The sequence below is a fragment of the Melospiza melodia genome, chromosome 3 (assembly GCF_035770615.1).
Source record: "Melospiza melodia melodia isolate bMelMel2 chromosome 3, bMelMel2.pri, whole genome shotgun sequence".
In the NCBI taxonomy this organism is placed as follows: domain Eukaryota; kingdom Metazoa; phylum Chordata; class Aves; order Passeriformes; family Passerellidae; genus Melospiza; species Melospiza melodia.
Genome location: NC_086196.1, coordinates 111,659,996 through 111,679,852, shown reverse-complemented (window position 1 = coordinate 111,679,852; position 19,857 = coordinate 111,659,996). Strand labels below are relative to the sequence as shown.

The 19,857-nt window shown below is 46.7% G+C and overlaps 1 protein-coding gene across 1 annotated transcript; it reads left to right on the top strand.

The window, feature by feature from the left end:
* The first annotated feature begins 1,877 nt into the window (after positions 1-1,877).
* Positions 1,878-19,455, top strand: SLC22A7 (solute carrier family 22 member 7). Its single transcript, XM_063152658.1, has 10 exons — positions 1,878-2,393; positions 5,294-5,397; positions 10,454-10,608; positions 11,961-12,129; positions 14,525-14,642; positions 15,491-15,600; positions 15,687-15,901; positions 16,780-16,888; positions 18,187-18,393; positions 19,151-19,455. The coding sequence occupies exons 1-10, from the start codon at positions 2,016-2,018 to the stop codon at positions 19,212-19,214; spliced, it is 1,629 nt and encodes a 542-aa protein (XP_063008728.1). The 5' UTR covers positions 1,878-2,015; the 3' UTR covers positions 19,215-19,455.
* Positions 19,456-19,857: the final 402 nt, after the last annotated feature.

Genomic DNA, 19,857 nt, shown 5'->3' with positions numbered 1-19,857 from the left:
GGCCATTAACTGAAGCTGGTGACTGGTTAAAGGAGCACATTTGGGTTCAAGAAACAGAGCAATGTACATTTCAAGGAATGCAGCAGGAGCAGCAGAGCCCCAGGAGCTGCAGAACAGTGATCCATAATCTCAGTTCTGACTGCAGAGGCTGGATCTCTTTGCAGTTTAAATATTCAGCAGCACATCTATTAGAGTTTCTCTCCCTTGCTCTCAGAAGACTGGTGATGAAAAAATAATTTGTCCTTTAGTTCAGCTTCAGCTTAAACTGTAACCCTGGAGGCACAGCATTGTCTGGTGTCCCTGCTTCACTCCTATGTGCCTGTCCTGGGATGAGCACTGAGATGGCTCACTCCATGGCACTGGAGCAGCACATTAGTGAAACATGGGTGGCCAGGTATGCTGCTGAAAGGGGGAAATGTCTCCTAAGGTCACAGATCGTGGTGTTATTCTGCTCTGTGCCCTCACAGCACTTCTTGTCTGGGCAACTCATGGTCTGGGCCATCAGCCACAGCAGGAGCCCTTTTGGAAAAGCTCTTTTGGATCTCCTCATCCCCACCTGCTGCTCTGCAGCCCCTTGTCCCCAGCCCTTGGCTGCAGGGCAGGGCAGTGCAGACAGGCAGCTCCTGGCACTCAGCTCCACTTCCAGCATTCCCTGAGCCCAGACCCTGCTGTGCCTGCATCCCAACACCAACCAACCCTGCTTTCATGTGAATGGAGCTGCTTTAAAGCAGAGCATGTCTGGGGCCACAGCTTGGAGAAAGGCTGGAGATGATGCATCAGCACCTACCAACACTCAGGAGTGCAGGGCTGGTGGAGGAGGGAGGGCAGAGACAGCAAGGAGAGAGGTACAGAGGGTGAAAATGCACTGGGTACAGAGGGTGAAAATGGGATATAAGTTAGAGTAAGCTCTCAGCAGCTCCACTGCTCTGCTTCTTCAGTTGTGGCCTTTGCAGGGTGCTGCTCCTGCTTGCTGTGTGATTCTCAGCCCCCTGAGCTGAGGACACAACCTTCTCATGGGCCCAGTCTGCCTGGAGCACCTGCTGCAGGGGAAGCAGGCTCATGTCGTGTCCCCAGGTGTGAGGGCACTTGCAGGAGAAGGTCCCCAGGCAGAGTCAGCCCTTTCTCCCCCTGCTTTGAATTTACTGCCCCAATCTCATCCCCAGTCTGTGCAGCAGGGGCAGCAGCACCTGTGGCCCTGTTGCACATTCACTCCTTTGGCTGTCACCTCTGTCCCCAGGGCTGGACCCTGCAGAGTGTGTCGTGGCCCCCAGCATGAGAGGTGCAGCCTCTCTGCCTGCCAGCACTGCAGCTCTCACCAACTCCTTGCCTTTGTCCTAGCAAAACACCTTTCCAGGCATCCAGGAGAAAAGGACTTTTCACTTTTTCCATTTTTTGCAGGGCACAGGTGAGCAGGTAGGTGGCCCTTACCCACCCAAAGGGCACACACACCTCTCTGATACACATCTCCCTTCCAGGCAGCCTCTCTGCACTCCCTGCTCCAAGGGCATGGTGTGACACAAAACACACCAAAACACACTTGGCTGGTGCTCAGCGGCCAGGCTGGGTGTCCTTGGATGCCCTGACCCAGTGGGACACCCCTGCTCCTCCTCTGTCACAGTCCAGCAGGTCTGGCTGGTGACCAGCTCACAGCAGGCAGAGTTTGCTGCAGGACCTGCACATGACAAATGAGAGTGTCCCCACAGCCTCCCTTCCTAAAGCAGATGTCCCTCTCCAAAACCACAGCAGCAGGAAAGGACTCCAGAAGATCAGGTGCCCTGTGCTGGGTCCTTTCCAAGGGATGTGGGCTCACAGGATCATTCCTTTGGCTATGCCCTAAATGAAGAGCTCCACTGTGACTTTTGACACCTTCCAGCAAGGTCTCAAAGTCCAAAGAGGTGGCTGTATGAAAAGCCATGGGAAGTTGAGCTCCAGGAGCAGAGGCTGCTTTTCAACTTCATGTTGCTGCTCCTTGGTACCTATCTGCTCTGAATGAGCAAACACCACAAGAAAAAAAGATGAAATTTGAGGATCTCTTGCTGGAAATTGGGGGCTTTGGCAGATTCCAGATTTTGATTTTGGCTATCCTCTGCCTCGCAAGGATCAACCTTCCCATGCATTTCCTGCTGCACAATTTTCTCGCTGCCACCCCCTTTCATCACTGTGCAATTCCACATCGAGAGGCATTTGTGAACCTCACCAGGGAGGAAGTTCTGCTCATCAGCATCCCTCAGAAGCCTGATGGCACTTTCAGCTCCTGTGAGATGTTCTCACAGCCTCAGTTCCACCTGCTGCTCAACTCCTCTCTGCAGCCAGAGAACAAATCCATCATCCAGCCCTGCCAGCACGGATGGGTCTATGACCACTCTCAGTTCACCTCCACCATCTCCACCCAGGTAACTCCTGGCCTGGGATCCAGCCAAAACTGAAATTAGCTCTGTGTTTTTAGAGAAGGAGATGGAGAGGAGTTTGCTGAGTGCACAGAATGAGAGGGGAATCTGTGCATTGTGGACATGACCTGCTCAGAGAAGATGTCCTGGGAGGGGGAAGCTCTCTGAAGCTCACTATAGGAGCTAACATTTATTAATATTATTTTTGTGAGCATCTCCTCTTGCTTAGGTTGATACCAACATTTCTCATTATAATCATCCTAATTTCTCCAGATGATTGAGAGATTTGGGAGGGGGTCAGATGGCAGTGGAAAGAAACAGATATAAGATTTTCTCTGTGTGGCATTTGCACATGATTGCATCCTGTCAGGCTTTCACATGAGCTCTTGATTTCCTTTCTTGGTTTTCTAAACACTTTATAACTTCTATTCCCTTGGCCACCCTTCCTCACAGATCTTCACCTTCTTCTCTTCTCTTCTCTTCTCTTCTCTTCTCTTCTCTTCTCTTCTCTTCTCTTCTCTTCTCTTCTCTTCTCTTCTCTTCTCTTCTCTTCTCTTCTCTTCTCTTCTCTTCTCTTCTCTTCTCTTCTCTTCTCTTCTCTTCTCTTCTCTTCTCTTTTTTCTCCCCAGGGTTGTGCTGCCTCTCTTCCCTTACCACCAATATCTCTCTCCCAAATCCAATGTTCTCTCCACTGAGGGTCTTCCACTGAGCTCGTAGCCAGCCATAACCTTGAGCCTGCAGAAGGTTCCCTGCCCATCAAACATTAACCACCCACCTCCTGAAACACTTTTCCAGGGCTAGCAGTGATACCTCTGGGTGTTAATGCTTTACTTTCCTTGGGAAACAGCCCAAACCACACAAGGTCTCAGGGAAGGGGAAGTTTGGTCAGGCAAAAGGGGCACAGCTGGGGTAGAAGGATGGTGCTGTTGTCTCAGTGGGAGCAGGGACAAGGAGCTGCTGCTTCCTCCCCACCACCCAACCCCTCCAGCTCCTCACAGGGGTGAGGGTGGGGTCTGCACCTCATTTCTGCACTGGAGATGGGAAGCAGTACTGAGGGAGAGGCTAGAAGGAGAAACTCTGCACATGGAGCCTTGTGATGCTGCTCCCATGGCCAGAGGCCCTGCAAGGGACCAGGACTCTCTTTGGAATTCTGCTCTTGTAGCAAGAAAGGTTGCTCAAGGTCTAGCTGGCTGCAGGTGTGGGTTGATGGTTAAATTTTGCCACACTTGCACACAGACAAAATTAACTCTGCATTCTGTGATGTTTGCACTTCCGAGAAAGTAAAATTATGTTCATTAACTTAATTAGGATGGATGTCCAAACCAACCTCTCAGTAAGAAATCAATGGGTTGGTATTAAGAGCAAGTATTTGACCTTACCTCCCCTCTGCCCTCCTCTTCCCTGCACAGACATCTTCCAAGGAAACTGGTCAGGACAAGAGGAACTGGTTATCATCACAGCTGTCCCCAGTTCTCACTGAGGGCTGGCTATGACAGCTCACTGCAGCAACAATGCCATGAGACTGCCCTGCCAATGCCCAGCTCACCAGGGCACCCTCAGGGCACAACAGAGGAGCTGGGGGAGAGACTTGCACCTGGGCAGGTCTGGCAGAGGTCAGGAGAGGAAAATGGGGAACTCTCTGTGTGTGGCACCCAGGAAAGTTTTCTGATGCCCAGCTCTGTCCTAGGGGCATCAGGCACAGCATCACCAAGCAGTCAAAGGAGGGGATTGTCCTGATCTGCTCTGCTCTGTGCTGGGGCAGCCTCACCTCGAGTCCTGGGGGCAGCTTTGGGCACCACAATATAAAAGAGACACTCAGCTATTGGAGAGCATTCAAAGGAGAGCCATGAGGATGGTGAAGGGCCTGCAGAGGAAGCCACATGAGGAGTGGCTGAGGACACTTGGTCTGTCCAGCCTGGAGGAGACTGAGGGGAGACTTCATTGGGGTCTTCAACATCCCCACAAGAGCAAGTGGAGGGGCAGACACTGCTCTTTTCTCAGTGGTGAGCAGTGACAGAACCCATGGGAATGGGCTGAAGTTGAGTCAGGGGAGGTTTAGTTTGGATATCAGAGAAAAGTTCTACACCCAGAGGGTGGCTGGGCACTGGAACAGGCTCCCCAGGGCAGTGGTCACAGCACCAGAGTGACAGAGCTCCAGAAGCATTTGGACAAAAATCTCAGGCACTTGGGGTGACTTTTGGAGTGTCCTGTGCAGGGCCAGGAGTTGGACTCGATGCCCTGATGGGTCCCTTCCAACTCAGCATCCTCTACGGTTCTGTGATTCCATGAAGCGTTCACAGAGAGGCTGTCACAGTGGGGATGGATAACTGGGACTTTTGTAAGATTCAGCTTTCCATTTTCCAGGACTGTGACCGTGTTCACAGGGGTCTCAGGTTGAGGGAAGAGATGAGGATTTGACTCCATGTTTCAGAAGGCTGATTTATTATTTTATGATATATATTACATTAAAACTATACTAAAAGAATGGAAGAAAAGGTTCTCCTCAGAAGGCTAGCTAAGCTAAGAATAGAAAGGAATGAATAACAAAGGCAGCTGTCCCAGACTCTCTGTTGGAGCCAGCTGTGCCATGATTAGCCATTAATTACAAACAACCACATGAGACCAATCACAGATCCACCTGTTGCATTCCACAGCAGCAGATAACCATTGTTTACATTTTGTTCCTGAGGCTTCTCAGGAGGAAAAAATCCAAGGAAAGCATTTTCATGAGAAGATGTCTGCGACACCGGATCCTGGCACTGTCTGATGTGCAGTTTAGTGCAGGATCCCACCGGTCCATCAGACTCAGCAGACACAAACTGCACGATGCAGTGGAATGAAGGAGTGTGAGAAGGCAGCAGGGGCTGGGCTGGGCACTAAAGTGTCATTTTGGCCTTGTGTTTCAGTGGGACCTCGTGTGTGAGCAGCGTGGGCTGAACCAGGCGACAGCAACCTTCTTCTTCATCGGCGTCACCGTGGGGGCCATGGTGTTCGGGGACCTCTCCGACAGGTTTGAGCCCTCCCAGGCTGCTCCTCAGGGCCTTGGCTTCACAGAAAGAATTCCACACACATGCCACCTCCAGCAATCAGCCAGAGGGGCGGGGGAAGGACAAAAGGCAACTGCAAAGGGAGATCCAGCCTCTCACTGGGAAATTGGATCCAAGGGAGTAAACTCTTCCTGGATCAGTGAGCCACAAAATGCATCCTGGATCACAGAAGCAGCTCTGGCCTTGGGCAGGAGGCAGATGCACTGGTGACTGTGGGCAGAAGTGCTGCAGGAGCAATAAAAAAACAAAAACCAAAAAAAATTCAGTCTGCCAGACCAGTTTCAGTCTAAAAATGGAGTGAGCTGATTGATAGAAAGCTGGACAAAAAGGCTAAAAGAGTGAACTCCTTGCAAATTAATCACAAATTAACTCCTTGAAAATTATACTCAAACTGGCTAATAACACCCAAGTGAGGGGCTCAGAGGAATTTCTTGCCATAGCTCAAAAGAGTTTCTGTGACGGTGTTCACAGGGGTCTTGGCATGAGGGAAGAGATGAGGATCTGACTCCATGTTTCAGAAGGCTTGATTTATTATTTTATTATATATATTACATTAAAACTATACTAAAAGAATAGAAGAAAATGTTTCATCAGAAGGCCAGCTAAGAATAGAATAGGAAAGAAGGATTACAAAGGCTTGTATCTCGGACTCTGTCCAGCTCACTGTGATTAGCTATTAATTATAAACAACCAACATAGGCTAATCACAGATGCACCTGTTGCATTCTACAGCAGCAGATAATCATTGTTTACATTTTGTTCCTGAGGCCTCTCAGCTTCTCAGGAGGAAAAATCCTAAGGAAAAGATTTTACATAAAAGATGTCTGTGACAAGTTTCCAGCAAGCAAAATCTGACTCTGTCATTCCTAGAGAATCAGGGTAAAGGATATTTTTTTCAAGCAGGGAGGTATTTATTCCTTAAGGAAGAGATAAAGCAATGAAGGAAATAGAAACAAAGCTGCTCTCTCTGGTTAAATGTTAGGATATGACAACATAAACCTGAAAAATAAATCCAAGTAATAACCTAGAAAGGGCATCAGATAAGAAACCAAATATTTTTGGAAGCAGCAAAAACCAGGAAACCCATCAGAGGACACAGAGTCCAGGCACGCAATTGGGATGTGCTGTTCTCTGTACATTATTCATTATTGGGAAATTGCTTCCTGATTTCCTTCCTCTGGGAGGAATTAGAGTACAGCAAGCTGCAGAATCACTGCAGAGGGGAACCTGAAGTGTGAAGGACCCAGAGACTTTAGTGCTTGTTAAAAACGCCAATCACTCATTTTTAAAATTTTAAAAGTTTAATAGTAATAAAATGGTTATATAAAAATAATAATACAATTAGAGTAATAATTTGGACAAATTGAATTAGGACAATATGTGACAATAAATACAAAGAGTTAGGGACATTCCGGGTACCTTTTTCTGGGCAGCACAAGCCTGAAAAAGGACCCACGTTAACAGAGGATTAACCCTTAAAAGCAACAGCCTGTTGCATATTCATACACCTCATACATGATGCATAAATTCCATTCAAACACAGGATTCTGTCTGGGCAGTGTCAGCTTCCTCCTCTCAATCCTGACAGTGCCTTCGAGGCAGGAAGAAGTTCATTTCTTCTGATAAGGGAGCAATAAATTCTTTTCCTCTGAAAGACTGAAGTTTCCTCTGGGTCCTATCTCACTGTGAGTCCTTTCTTAAACAAAAGTATCCTACATAGCATAGTTTCTATTTTAACATTTTTTATAACCTAAAACTCTATTGAACACAGTGCTTAAGAGAATGAATACAGCATTACTTTCTAACACAACACATATAATATTCATTTTAATATTTGTGAAAAGCCAATCATAAAATACATGCATTTTTCACAGCGCTGCAGATGGGAATTTTTACATCCATATCTTTACCTGTGGGTACCTGGCTGTGCTTGTACAAGGACCCAAGGCACCTGCATGATTTTCAAACTGTGTGCCTTGGCTTTGTAACCACAGTAGTTTTATAGCACAGCTAGAGGGGGAGAGAATCAGAACTGAGAAAAGGAGCAGGACAAAATATGGCAGAAAATAAGATAACACAAGGTAGCACAAAATGAAAAGTAATTTGTTTCACAAATGGATTGTGAGGGGGAAGAGCCAGCAGAGGATCAAGGCATAAAAGGAGCATCTGGAAATAAATAGGCTGTAGTGTGAGACATAAATAAGTCTGTGCTCACAGTGGGAGAATGTGTAGAGGCAGGTGCTGGAGCTGGAGCTTTGAATGAGCTGACAGAAGAAGGCAGAGAGGAAAACACCAGAGGGATTCCAGTTAAATGCCAGGAGTAAGGAGACATTGTCCTGGAGCCCTGCAGCATCCTGGGGATAGAAAAGCTTTTAACTGGTGTCCAAATAAGCTCTCAGGAGTGCCAGGCAGCCTGACCTCTGTCTGCACCAGGCAAATTGGCAGAAACTCCTCTGAAAGATGGACCCAGGGCCTCAGGGGGAGGTGGGAAGCACCAGCGAAGAATCAGCTGGGTTTTCCAAAAGATCCAAGCCTTAAAAATGTGCAGGATTTCTTTGCATGGATCAACAGGTGTGTGAGCAGAGGAGACACCATCTCAGCCTCCTCATCAAACACTCCTGCAGAAACTGAGCTGCCCCAGGGTGAGAAGGAAGGTCTCAGCATGACTGAATTAGTAAAAGAGAGGAAATGCAAGTGCTCCATGATGACAGGGGAGCAGCCTGTGCTTGGAATTTTGTGCTTTTCAGTGCATTCATAAATAATCTGGGAAGGGAGCAAGTGGGGAGGGGATGCTGAGCCTGGCAGAGATGAGGTCAGAGGCTGGAGGCTTTGCAGAAGGAGTTAGAGGACTGTGACTGGATGAGACAATCAGGGCACATCAATCTAAAACAGAGAAACAATTCAAACCTCTCACTTCAAATTGAGGCTCTGAGCTGACCACAGCTACTCAGCAGGAAGATTTTGGCATTATACAGCAAAACACAATTTTGCTCTGGGCAAGCATCCACACAGCAGTGATCAGTGGTTAGGGAAGCAAGGGGAAAATTAAGGATCATTAGGTTAAACCTCAGATATCACCCCCCCACATCTCCCCTATCATCTCTTTAAAGCTGACCTCCCATTAGCAACCCTCCTTTTCTCTGACAGAGATGAGATCCCACTTCTTTGTGCTAACAGTGAGGCAGAGGTTTCATCTCTGGTGCTCCAGGGGGAAAACCATCTGGCATTTTGCTGCTGTTCAGGTTCAGGTTTTTTGTAAGCCATCACAGATATTTGGATTTGAGATCTACTCCAGTGACAAATTTGACCCAGGTAAAGCATCCAAAAACCTTCACTGTGAACAAATGTATGCAAAAATACATATATATATATATATATATAGTGTATATATAGTGTATATATATATAGTATATATATAGTATATATATATATACACAATATGTATAACAGAAATAATAACAGAAACAATATATATATAACATATTTATTGTTTCTGTTATTGTCTGCTCTTCTCCAAACACTCCTTTTCTACCTTGTCCTTGTACTGAATTGGTTCAATAATGCTTTGGCAGACTTCCAGATTGGGGGTTATTGATGAAAATGGCTTTTTTATTAATTTTTATGCTTCTGCAGTCTGCTCCTTTTATTGTATTTTCTACAGTCTTTCAGAAGTTGTGCTTTCCTACCACTCTCTTTGAAGACAATTTTAATGGCATTATTTCTAGCAGCCTCCCTATATCTTGGTTTTCCTTTTGCTAAGAGTTTAGTAATGGTTCCTTAAATAGCTGCCTTGACTCTTGTAGGGAATAATATGGGTTTTATACCCTCCTTACTGTATTTTCAAGGAAAAATCTTCATTTACAAAATGTATTTTCTTTCTTGGGCAGTTCCCCATTGGAAACTGGATCCAGCTCTGGGGGGTTTCTGGTGCTTCCTGTTCTGACCCAGGTGCATCAAAGTGTCTTTTACAAACTGTCCCAGCTTAAATTTCAAAGCAGATCCAGCAAACTCCGCGTACCCAAGCCACAAATTGGGGGGGTTTGCCTGTAGGTTCATTTATCACCTGCTGAATGAAGTAATTTTTGATTATTTTTGGGAATGTTACTGTGGCATTATGTCCTGGCAATGCCACTTTTTCCCCTGGAGCAATTGTTCCTGCACCATCCTTCTCAGGGGGGCACTGGGAGAGCCCTAATGCCAGGATCAGAGCAAGATTTCAGTCCTTGTGGGCTGCACATCACCTGCAGGCAGGCTGAATCTACTGCTGCTGCTTGAGCCTCAGCTTTCCTAGCATGCTGTGCTGATGTTCATCAGGAGACCGACACCTTGTGCTCCATTTGGATTATTACATTTTCATAGGTTGTGCAGAAACACATGCAGACATATTTCTCTGTCTGTGAGAGTGTGTGTCTGTGTGTTTATATACATTTATATTGCATTTGTGTGCATTTGATGTTCTGTATTTCTCCACACTCTCCACACAGGACTCCGGATAACAGGGAAAGGGAACCCCAGGGGAACAACAACCTGGCAGATTCCTCAGAAACCCCTTAGGATTTCAGGGCCATTTGCACATGTGGGCAGACAATGGGATTCCTTCCTTTTCCTTCCAAGGAGCAGGGTGAAGGTGTCAGAGCTCTGTCACCTCCTTGAGAGTGGTGGCAGTGGCCAGTGCTGAGTAAGCCATGGGAGAGGACACTGACACTGGAAGGAGCAGGGTGTGACAGCAACACGGGATTTCGAGCTGGCATCACTGCTTTTGGTGGTGCTGTGGGCCAGGAGAGCCAGATTTGTTGTTCTGAGCAGCACTGGTCTTTCCACTGGAGATTCCCAAAGATTATGGGGTGGGATCTGCATGGGATTGCCCCACTGTGGCACCAGCTTGGTCCAGAGCAATTTTTTTCCTCTCCAGCATGCTGCATCCTTTAATTTTCCTCTACAATCTCTGCTTTGCCCATTTCAAACCCTGCTCCCACGCCAGGTTTCCAACCAGTGTAACCCAGCCTGTGCTCGTGGCAGGTTTGGAAGGAAGGCCATGCTGCAGCTGTCCCTGCTGTGCTCCCTGGTGTTTGGGATGCTGAGCGCCGCCTCCGTGTCCTACACAATGCTGGCCGTCACACGGACCCTCACCGGGGTGGCCCTGAGTGGCCTGTCCCTGATTGTCCTGCCTCTGGGTGAGTGTGGGGGTCCTGGCAGGCCGTGGGTGGGGAGGCAATTCTCTGCCAGGCAGGAACAGGGGTCTGGGAATCGCCACGCGCGTGGTTTCCCGCTTGCAAGGATCCCAGAATTGCAATTTGCTGTTGGTCTAATTAATATTTAACAGTCTGCTCAAAATACAGCAGCCACTCGTCAGTACTTCTGTGGATGGTTCCTGTCAAGTACCATCAGCAACACAATCAAAGCCACGCTACAAAGTCTCTTCCCCTTTCCACTCATACAAAGTTCTCACCTTTCAAGCACTGTTAGGACAATCCAGCATTGCCCTGTCCTCAGCACAAGAGATGCTGTGTCATTTACAGGGTGTTTCTACTTCCCCAGTTTCAAGTTTTCTTAAGCTGCCAATTTGTATTTTACAGTGAGAAGAGCTACCAAAAAAATTTTTACAAATCACACAGAGCTACGCAAAACTGAAGCTGAAGAATTTAGGTAACTACATAATAAAAAACAAGCTCCAGATTTCAGGATATCCAGTAAATATTTTGTAGATATCCAGTAAATCAGGATATCTACAAAATGGATAGTTTTGTAGATACAGTTGGGCCATACTGGGCAAAAAGTGTTGCACCCAAGAACAATTAACAGTTGCAGCAGAAATTTCCAGGATTTTTGCAGATCTAGTCAAAATCAGGTTATGATGGCTCCAGCATTGGAAAAGCCCACACAAGACCTGACAAATCCCAAGGGCTGCTGTGTTTGTTTATTGCTATAAAGATTGATTCCTGCAAGTCATAGTAGAGCTTGGAAGGGGCATTTCTGATTGTTAGAGGTCCAAACCTTCAGAGGAAAACTGGCTTTTGGTTCACACACACAAACAAGGAGACCCCCAGCTGGTTTTACACTTCTGCTGCTGTCTGCTCTGGGTGGGCTCCATGTGAACAACAATTCTTCCCAATCTATTTCTTTAATCTGAAGTAATGAGTGGAAATGGGAATAATGAGAGAGAAATGGGAAACTGTGCAAGCAAGATGGCTAGGGGGAAAAAAAAATCGGGTTGATGAAGAAGACCAAGTGAATGCTATTGAATGGGATAAAAAAAATATCACCAAGAGTGGTTTTAGCACTGTTCCTTAACACATGCCCAGTATTTCTTTCCCTGAAGTTTTATTTTAGTGGCTGACAGCTTTGCAACAGCCTAAGTGCTGCGGCTGAATATTTCAGTATTCCAAATATCAGCCAAACAGTGGAACTTTGTGAAGGAGCAGAGCAGGGATATTCCCTTGTTCTGCCCTTGTTAAAAACTCCTTCATGCCTTCCCTGCCTGGAGAAGTCCTGCATGTCCCAGCTGGATGGTGCCCCTCTCTTGCAGGGATGGAGTGGGTGGATGTCCAGCACCGCACCTTCACCGGGATCCTGAGCAGCATCTTCTGGAGCGTGGGGAACATGCTGCTGGCCCTGGCAGCCTACCTGGTGAGGGAGTGGCACTGGCTGCTGGTGGCTGTGACAGCTCCCTGCCTCCTGAGCATCGTCTGCCTGTGGTGAGTGCAGCCACCAGAAGGAAGCACACTGGGATTTGCCTCCTCTGTGGGTCCTAGGAGGCGTTCAGGAGCCCCTCAGGATGAGCAGGATTCATCTGGGTCCTGTACCTGGATTGCCCAAGTGTGGCAGTTCTGGAAAACTCGAGGGGCGTGAGAGCTTAAATGAGGGATGTGGGACTCCAGGGCCTCTCCAAAATGCAGTTTATTCCATCCAAGAGTTACAGCAGTCCAAGGTTGTGGGTGACAGAGCTGTGCCTACAACTGTCAGCTCCAGCTGCAGGCAGCCCTGGAGACCCTGAGTTTAGGTTACATTGCATTATATACTTTCCTTTGCTGAGCATCTTAATACAGTAGAACCAATCTATACCTTCACTTTTATCTATAGCCTATCATCACTGCTGTAATTACCATATTCATGTTACTGTTCTCTAATCACTAAAAGTTAGTACATTACAGTTTAAGCTAGAAGTTGTTTTTCAATTTTCTTGCAGTACAAAATTCTGAGACCTTTTTTCTACTTGCAACATTTGCTGACTTGTTTGCCTGTGCTATCTTTCTGCTTGGTAAAAACATCTTCTTGTTTGAAGTTTATCCTTTCCTCTAAATCATAAAAAACCCTTCTAACTAACACACCCTTTGCCTCCTTGGTTATCCAGTAAGACTGGCTCAGCAATTCTTTTCTTCTGTATCAAAACTTGCTTCCATCTCCATTCCTTCATCAGACTCTACATTCAAAAATCTTTCTGCCAAGCATACATATCTGTGGGACTTTCTTGTCAAACCTTCATCCTTCCCAACAGAGTGGCCTGGGTTTTGTCTCTCCCAAGGTTACATCCCAGTTTTGGGGACAAGGAGGAGGCAGGAATGAGGCTGAGGCATTAGGATGACAGGTGGAAGCAGGATTTGGTGCTGCCAGCTCTGTCAGACATGGCTCAGAGTAAAGAAAAGACATTCCAATAAAGGAACACTCAACCAGATCCAGGCTTTAATCCTTAGTACACTCAAGATAAAACATTTATCCGTTCTCTGTCCCCACCCCACTGGGAAGGATACCAAATTTTCCATGAAAGCCACTGACACCTTCAGGCTAGGTAAAGTTCATTTATCTCTGCACTTCCCAAGGCTTTCCTCAGGTGTGCAACCATCCTGATGGGCCAAATGCACCTGCTTTCTATGGGCAAATTCCCCCCTGTAGCCTTATTTAAGAATACCTGACATCTCCTAAGCCTTAAAATGGGATATGGTTCAATTAATCAAAGAAACTTTAATTTTTTCATCTTCTTTGGGTTTTTTTTTTTATTATTTCCCTGTGTAGTAATACAAATTAGAATACAGAGTTGATTCATTGACAGTCTAAAGAGTAACTTCTGGTATTTCACTGATCAAGTCCAGCACAACTAAAATACGTGTCCTGCTGACTTTTTTAGTTCAAGTTGTTTTGCTCTTTTTCTAGGACAGCCAGCCATTAAAAAAATGAGTTCTTGGAAGTGCTGAAATTCACAGATGCATTTGGACCCCCCACCCTTTTCATCATAACCATTTGATTTTTCTTCTTATGTTACTATCTTTTATGGACATTAGTTCTCCAAATTATACTCTAGTCTTCAAGCACCCATAAGGTCAGTGATTGCAGAAAATTGAAAGTCTCTGAAGTATGGAATTAAAATCTAATTTAGCACTCTGTAGATATTATTGACACAATGTCAGAACTCAGTGGAAACAGCAGACAGCCAAAAGACATGGTATTACTCTCTAGAGGCAGTGGCAATGAGTGCAAAATGCCATCTTTCCTTCTTTACATTTCCCAAGGTTGTAAGCCTGTGGGAAGGAGATGAAAACTTTCAACACGACCAATTCTCCAAACATTTTTTGCTCAACACAGCATTTTCAATTCCTGCTTGAATAGTGACAACAGTTGCTCATTAGTTTTTCTGTGATCTGATTTAGGGCACATGAATCACAAACACTGGATTGTAGGGATCTGGTCTGGGACCATTCTAGTGGGAGGCTCCAGTGTGCAGAAGGCTTTGATTATTGTGAAAACCAAATCATTTTAGCTAATAACAAAGCATGTACAGAGCTCACTGAATCCTTTCTATATTGTGGTTTTTAATAGCTGACAATTTCAAAGCTTAAAGAGTCCCAGGAAGCACAAATATGTAAATAAAAATTCCCTGGGGCCAGTTTTAATTGGTAAGAGTTTGAAACTTCAGCCAGTTCAGCCTCTAGGGGTAGAAGAGCCTGTATCTGTCAAAAGTGTGCCCCCTTACTCCTCCCATGCACCAGAGTTGTTATGTTTAGGTGGAATTCTCATGGAGAAGATGCCAGAGCCATGGATGTGGGGTGGAGAACAGGCAGCTCCAAGAGGAACAGTCTCCTCTCCTTGCCCCTGCAGGTGGGTCCCAGAGTCTGCCAGGTGGCTCATAGCCAAGGGCAAAGTGAAGCAAGCCCACAGGCACCTGCTCAGATGTGCAAGAATGAATGGAAGGAAAGACTTTGCTGTCTCACCAGAGGTAAGGAACTGGAGATCCAGACACACGTTCTTGTTCTCCCACTTCGTCTCTCTGTGTTTTACTTCTGTTTGATACCTGGAGCAATGCTCAGCCTGCAGTGTGGTCTGTGGGGCACTGTGGGCATTTTCCTCTAGAAAGCAGAAATTCACTCCTAAAGATAAAGCTCCAGCTCAGCTCCCATAAGGCCAGGAATCCCATGCATTAGGCGGAGTGTCTTTCCACTTGTTTTTGCCATGGCAAGAGGCCTCAGTGGACTGTACAGTGGAGTAAATACACAGTGAGTAGAACTTATTAACTCTGTGGGTCCTTACTCCTCAATCAATTGCCAAAAAGCCTTTTGGACAAGCAGTCTCTTCTTCTTCACAGGCAGTGAAGAAGAACTTCTTCTCAGTGCTTGACTTTTAAGGTTTTCTGTACTTATATAAGTAGATGGATAAATAATTACCCTTTAAATGAATGCACTCCTAAGAACAAAGCATGAAGCTCGCTGCTAGCTTTTCATACAACAGCAGGCAGCCACATGGGGAAGAGGATGGAACTGGCCAACGCTGACTTTTCCATCTGCCATTTCTCTACAGACCTCTCTGCTACATGGGGCATGTAGGTGAGAGGGAAGAAGAAACCTTGGGAAGAAAGAGAGGTCTAAAATAGCAGGCAACCTTTAAAGTTGTAGGAAAACATGACTCTGAAAATGTACGCTCAGAGAATGGCTCTACAAAGGGAATGTATGGAAAATCCAAGGTGGATCTGAAGCTGGGAAGGGCAAAGTCCCCAGCCTGTCTGGGGTTTCATGTCTGCATCCTAACAGAACAGCAGCTGAGCTATTTCCTTCTTTCCATCTCTGCCAGGCCCTCACAAGGATGGCAACAGACAAAAACATGGGAGGGAGTTACTCCTACATCAGCTTGTTCAGGACCCCAGTCCTGAGGAAGATCTCTGTGTGTTCTGGTGTGGTGTGGTAAGCAGTGTCACTGCCCAGGGGGAATTCATCCTGCAGCTCCCAGAGGGATTTCCCTCAGTCCCATCTCCATCCACTCCTTGCAGGTTTGGTGTTGCCTTCTCTTACTACGGCTTGAGCATGAACCTAACTGGCTTTGGGCTCAGCATCTATCTCTCCCAGTTTGTCTTTGGTGTCATTGAGATTCCTGCCAAGATGGCCATGTACGTGCTGGTGAACCGAATCGGCCGGCGGCAGAGCCAGGCGTGGACGCTCATCCTGGCCGGGGTCTGCATAGGAGCCAACATCCTCATTCCCAAGTGTGAGAGGCTCTTCTACTCTACACAGGACTTGCTAAAGGGGGAGGGGGTCCATTTGGGGCAGTGCTGAAGAAGGAGAGCCGGGGATTTGGCCACAGGCAATTCTTTGTAGACAAGTCCTCCACCTGAAGGGTGTCCACGAGACAAGGTCACTGATGTGGGCTAACCCCAAAATCTGTCACAGCAGATGGTTTTGTGACTGCTGAAGGGTCCAGCTATGACAAGGCACAGTGCCTATCTTAATTAGAGACTTTGTCCAATGGGAACTGGACAAAGGACCTATCCTGTCATCAGGACCTATCCTGTCATCAGTTCAGCTCCCACTTGGGCCAATATTTACTCGTGACCATGTTCACAGGGGTTTTCGGATTGGGGAACAGGCGAGGATCTGATTCCATGTTTCAGAAGTCTTCATTTATTATTTTATTATATAAATTACATTAAAATGATACTAAAAGAATAGAAGAAAAGGTTTCATCAGAAGGCCAGCTAAGAATAGAAAAGGAAAGAATGATAACAAAGGCAGCTGTCTCAGACTCTCTGTCTGAGCCAGCTGGGCTTTGATTGGCCATTAATTACAAACATCCAGCATGGGCCAATCACAGATCCACCTGTTGCATTCCACAGCAGCCGATAATCATTGTTTACATTTTGTTCCTGTGGCCTCTCAGCTTCTCAGGAGGAAAAATCCTAAGGAAAGGATTTTTCATAAAAGATGTCTGAGACACTTACTAAACCTGCAGACCTTTGGAGACAGCAGCTCCAGGGCTATGAACCTCCCTGTTTTGTGAGTGGGAGCACTGAACCTTCTCCCTTCTTAGACCTGGAAGTTCCTTCCCAGAGGCAGCTCACTGCCATAAATGCCTTTCCTTCCCGCCAGCCTTCAGCTCCCTGCGTTCAGTAGTGGCTGTTTTGGGCAAGGGTTGCTCAGAAGCTGCCTTCACCACCGTCTTCCTGTACACCTCAGAGCTCTACCCCACCATTCTGAGGTAAGAGATGCCACCCAGCTGAGCACACCCCCAGGGCCTGGCTGGGCTGCTCAGGCCATCAGCACAGCAGGATGTGCTGGTGACCACCACGCAGCACTTGCCGCTTTCCTCTGGAACTATTAGGTTCTAGGGATTTAATATACTCACAAGAGGGAGACAGAAAGCCACCCTTTCTTTCACCTGGGTTGTGGGTGGTTAGGTTGTGCTGACAGGAAGATGAATGGAAAGGTGAGTAGTATTTTGTGTGGGAATATCTTTGCACTCCATAAAGCACCTGTGCTTAGTAATGTCTTTGTTCCCTGTTATAATCTGTCAGGGACTGTTAAAAGAACCTGAAATAATAACTTGAAATACAAAATTTTACATGGGACACATACTACCACATGTTTGAGAGTCTTTTGGACATTGGATGATATTAAAGCAGCCATTAGCCAGCCTTTCAGGAGGAAAAACAGAACTTATTTGACATACCTGGAAAATGGTAACATAACACCAGATTGCATAGGTGGGGATATAGCTAAGTCTGGTGGAGGGCATCACCTCACTGATTTCTTTGTGGAAGTCTGAAAAAAAGCTCATGAATGACAGCAGGCCTTGTGGGCTACTTCACTTCTGTCCCTTCCTGCCCAGAGTACCCTCCTCTGCTATTTAGTCCTTTAGCTTTCAAAGGTCTGTTGTATATGGGGAAAGATTCACATTTAAACAAAACAGTCACACTGGTCTGCCATTTCTTATCCCAGATCAGTTTATATCTTTCATGCTCAAAGACATTGGCAAAGACAAAATTGTTGGTTCCTTACAAAATTGTTGGTTCCTTCTGCAGTACTTGTTCTGTATATGTGCAAGCAGGTCCTGGGATCCTTGTCATGAGTGTGAAATGCCACCCATCCCCTCAAAATTAGGTCTTAATTTCTGGTCTCCTCTCCAAGGGCTCCTTCCTTGGACCAAAAATGCTCACAGGTATCTCTAGTCTATGCCACCTGCCTAGAAATACCTGGGAGAAGGAGGAACTTGGATTTCCTTTAAGCAGGTTGGAAGACTCACTAGTCTTACTATTAGAAAGTGCTCTCAGGGTGTTAGACATTTAAAGTGGAAACAGCTTTAGAGCAGGTATTCTTAGTGTGGAATTGCAGCTTCTTTCTCACAGTTGATCTCTGGGATAGATGATGATGATTTTAGGAAGATATGAAGAAAGAAAAAAAATGGCAGAGGGAAAATGGCAGAGGGGAAAAGGGCGGAGGCCTGCCATGACACAAATAGGCCTCTGTTTCCCCCTGTGGTGGTGTGCCCCTTTCCAGGCAGAACGGGATGGGGTACACGTCGTTCCTGGCGCGCCTGGGAGGGGCACTGGCCCCGCTGGTGATCCTGCTGGATGAGGTGTGGCGGTCCCTGCCCGAGGTGACATACTGCGCCGTGGCCGTGTGCAGCGGCGCCACGGCCTTCCTGCTCCCGGAGACGCTCAACGCGCGCCTGCCCGAGGGCATCGAGGACGTGGAGAAGCCACAGTGAGTGACCCCCGTCCTGCCCTGCACATGGATTCTGATGAGGAATGGGGACATCCCTCTCTGCTGCCTGCAATTTCCCTGTCTGTGGGCGGCAGCGGAAGAAGGGACAGCCCAGCTGGGTTGTTGGCCTGTGGGCCTGTTGGCCTTCCCGCTTTTCTGGCCATCCACACGTTTGTGCTGAGGGGGTCAGAGGGAAGCCACCAAGGCAAAGTCCAGTTCTGCTCCCAACCCTTGTCAAGTCCCTGAAGAGCCAAGGAGGAAGCACAGCTGTGGGTCAGGGTTTTTAATGTGGTTTATGGCACTGAAATGCAGCATTTATAGAAGTGAGAGGCACGTAAACTATAGAGTATGAAAGCAATCTACAGTGCACAGCAAGTCTGTGACCCTCCCACAGCACAGCTCCACTTGTTCTCTGTGTAGTCCATCACCAAACACTCAAGTAGAATTCTATTTGGCACTCTCACAGTGTCTTTTTCATTATTTTCTCAGCTCACATTTTCTATTGTGAGACCTCATAATGAACAGCAGTAAGTTGAAACAGAAAATGCAGTTTACTGGTGATTTCTCTCTTCTGCCTGGAGCTTGATGATTTGCATTGCTCTTACCTTTTAGAGGACTTGCATTATTTGCTTTATAGTAGAAGCAAGTTCCATCTTTGCATTTACTGATTAATAGCCATAAAGGCGAAGGAGTGCACATCAGGTGTTTGCATGAAGGTGTGGGTTTTATTTTTAAAAGTGATTTTTTTTTTTTGCAGAGTAAAGGTGCCACCAGAAGCCAGCACTGCCGAGGGCGTGCCACTGCAGGCTCTCCCGAAGTGAGGAATCCTGTGGGACAGCCAGCATGGAGGACTGCACAAACTGAGCCATGCTGTGATCTGCCAGGGAAAGAGCCTTTGCTGCCCACTGATCCCAATCCCAAGGGAAGTGGAACTGAGGACACGGGAGGAAGGAGGCAGATCAGGACACCAGCTGGCAGGAGCTAACCCATTGTGGTGTGGCCAGCAGCAAGGATGCTCAGGGCCAACAGGGTGTGGAAATAAAGGTACCTTGTGCTAAGCTCTTCCAGTCTTTGGCCTTGTTGGACTTGGACCTCTCAGATCCGTGCACAGCCCTCCAGAAACTCCATTGGTTCCTACACCTGGAGAAACAATGCAGCCAGAAAAATACTGAGTGAGAATCACACAAACCCAAATCAGCTCCAATAAATCCAGCTGGGCGGTAATTTATGGTTCATTTCAAACCATAAACTGTAGCTACAAATATTTCTTGCATTTAGAAGAGGTCTGGACGGTTTTCACAATGAGGCTCAAAGCCAGGAAAAAGCACATGCAGGAGTCCCACTGGGAATGGGTTAACTGCAAGCATTTTTCCTATATACACAAAGAAGAAAAAAGGTCTTGCATTTAAATTTAGTGTGTATGAAAGAATTATACTTTAAGCTATAGGAAAAAAAAAAAAAAAA

Excerpts from the sequence above, each read along its gene's own strand:
- SLC22A7 (XM_063152658.1), top strand. The coding sequence starts at position 2,016 with ATGAAATTTGAGGATCTCTTGCTGGAAATTGGGGGCTTTGGCAGATTC. Across the intron at positions 10,609-11,960 it reads CCTGATTGTCCTGCCTCTGG|GGATGGAGTGGGTGGATGTC; the intron begins GTGAGTGTGGGG and ends CCTCTCTTGCAG. Across the intron at positions 18,394-19,150 it reads GAGGACGTGGAGAAGCCACA|AGTAAAGGTGCCACCAGAAG; the intron begins GTGAGTGACCCC and ends TTTTTTTTGCAG.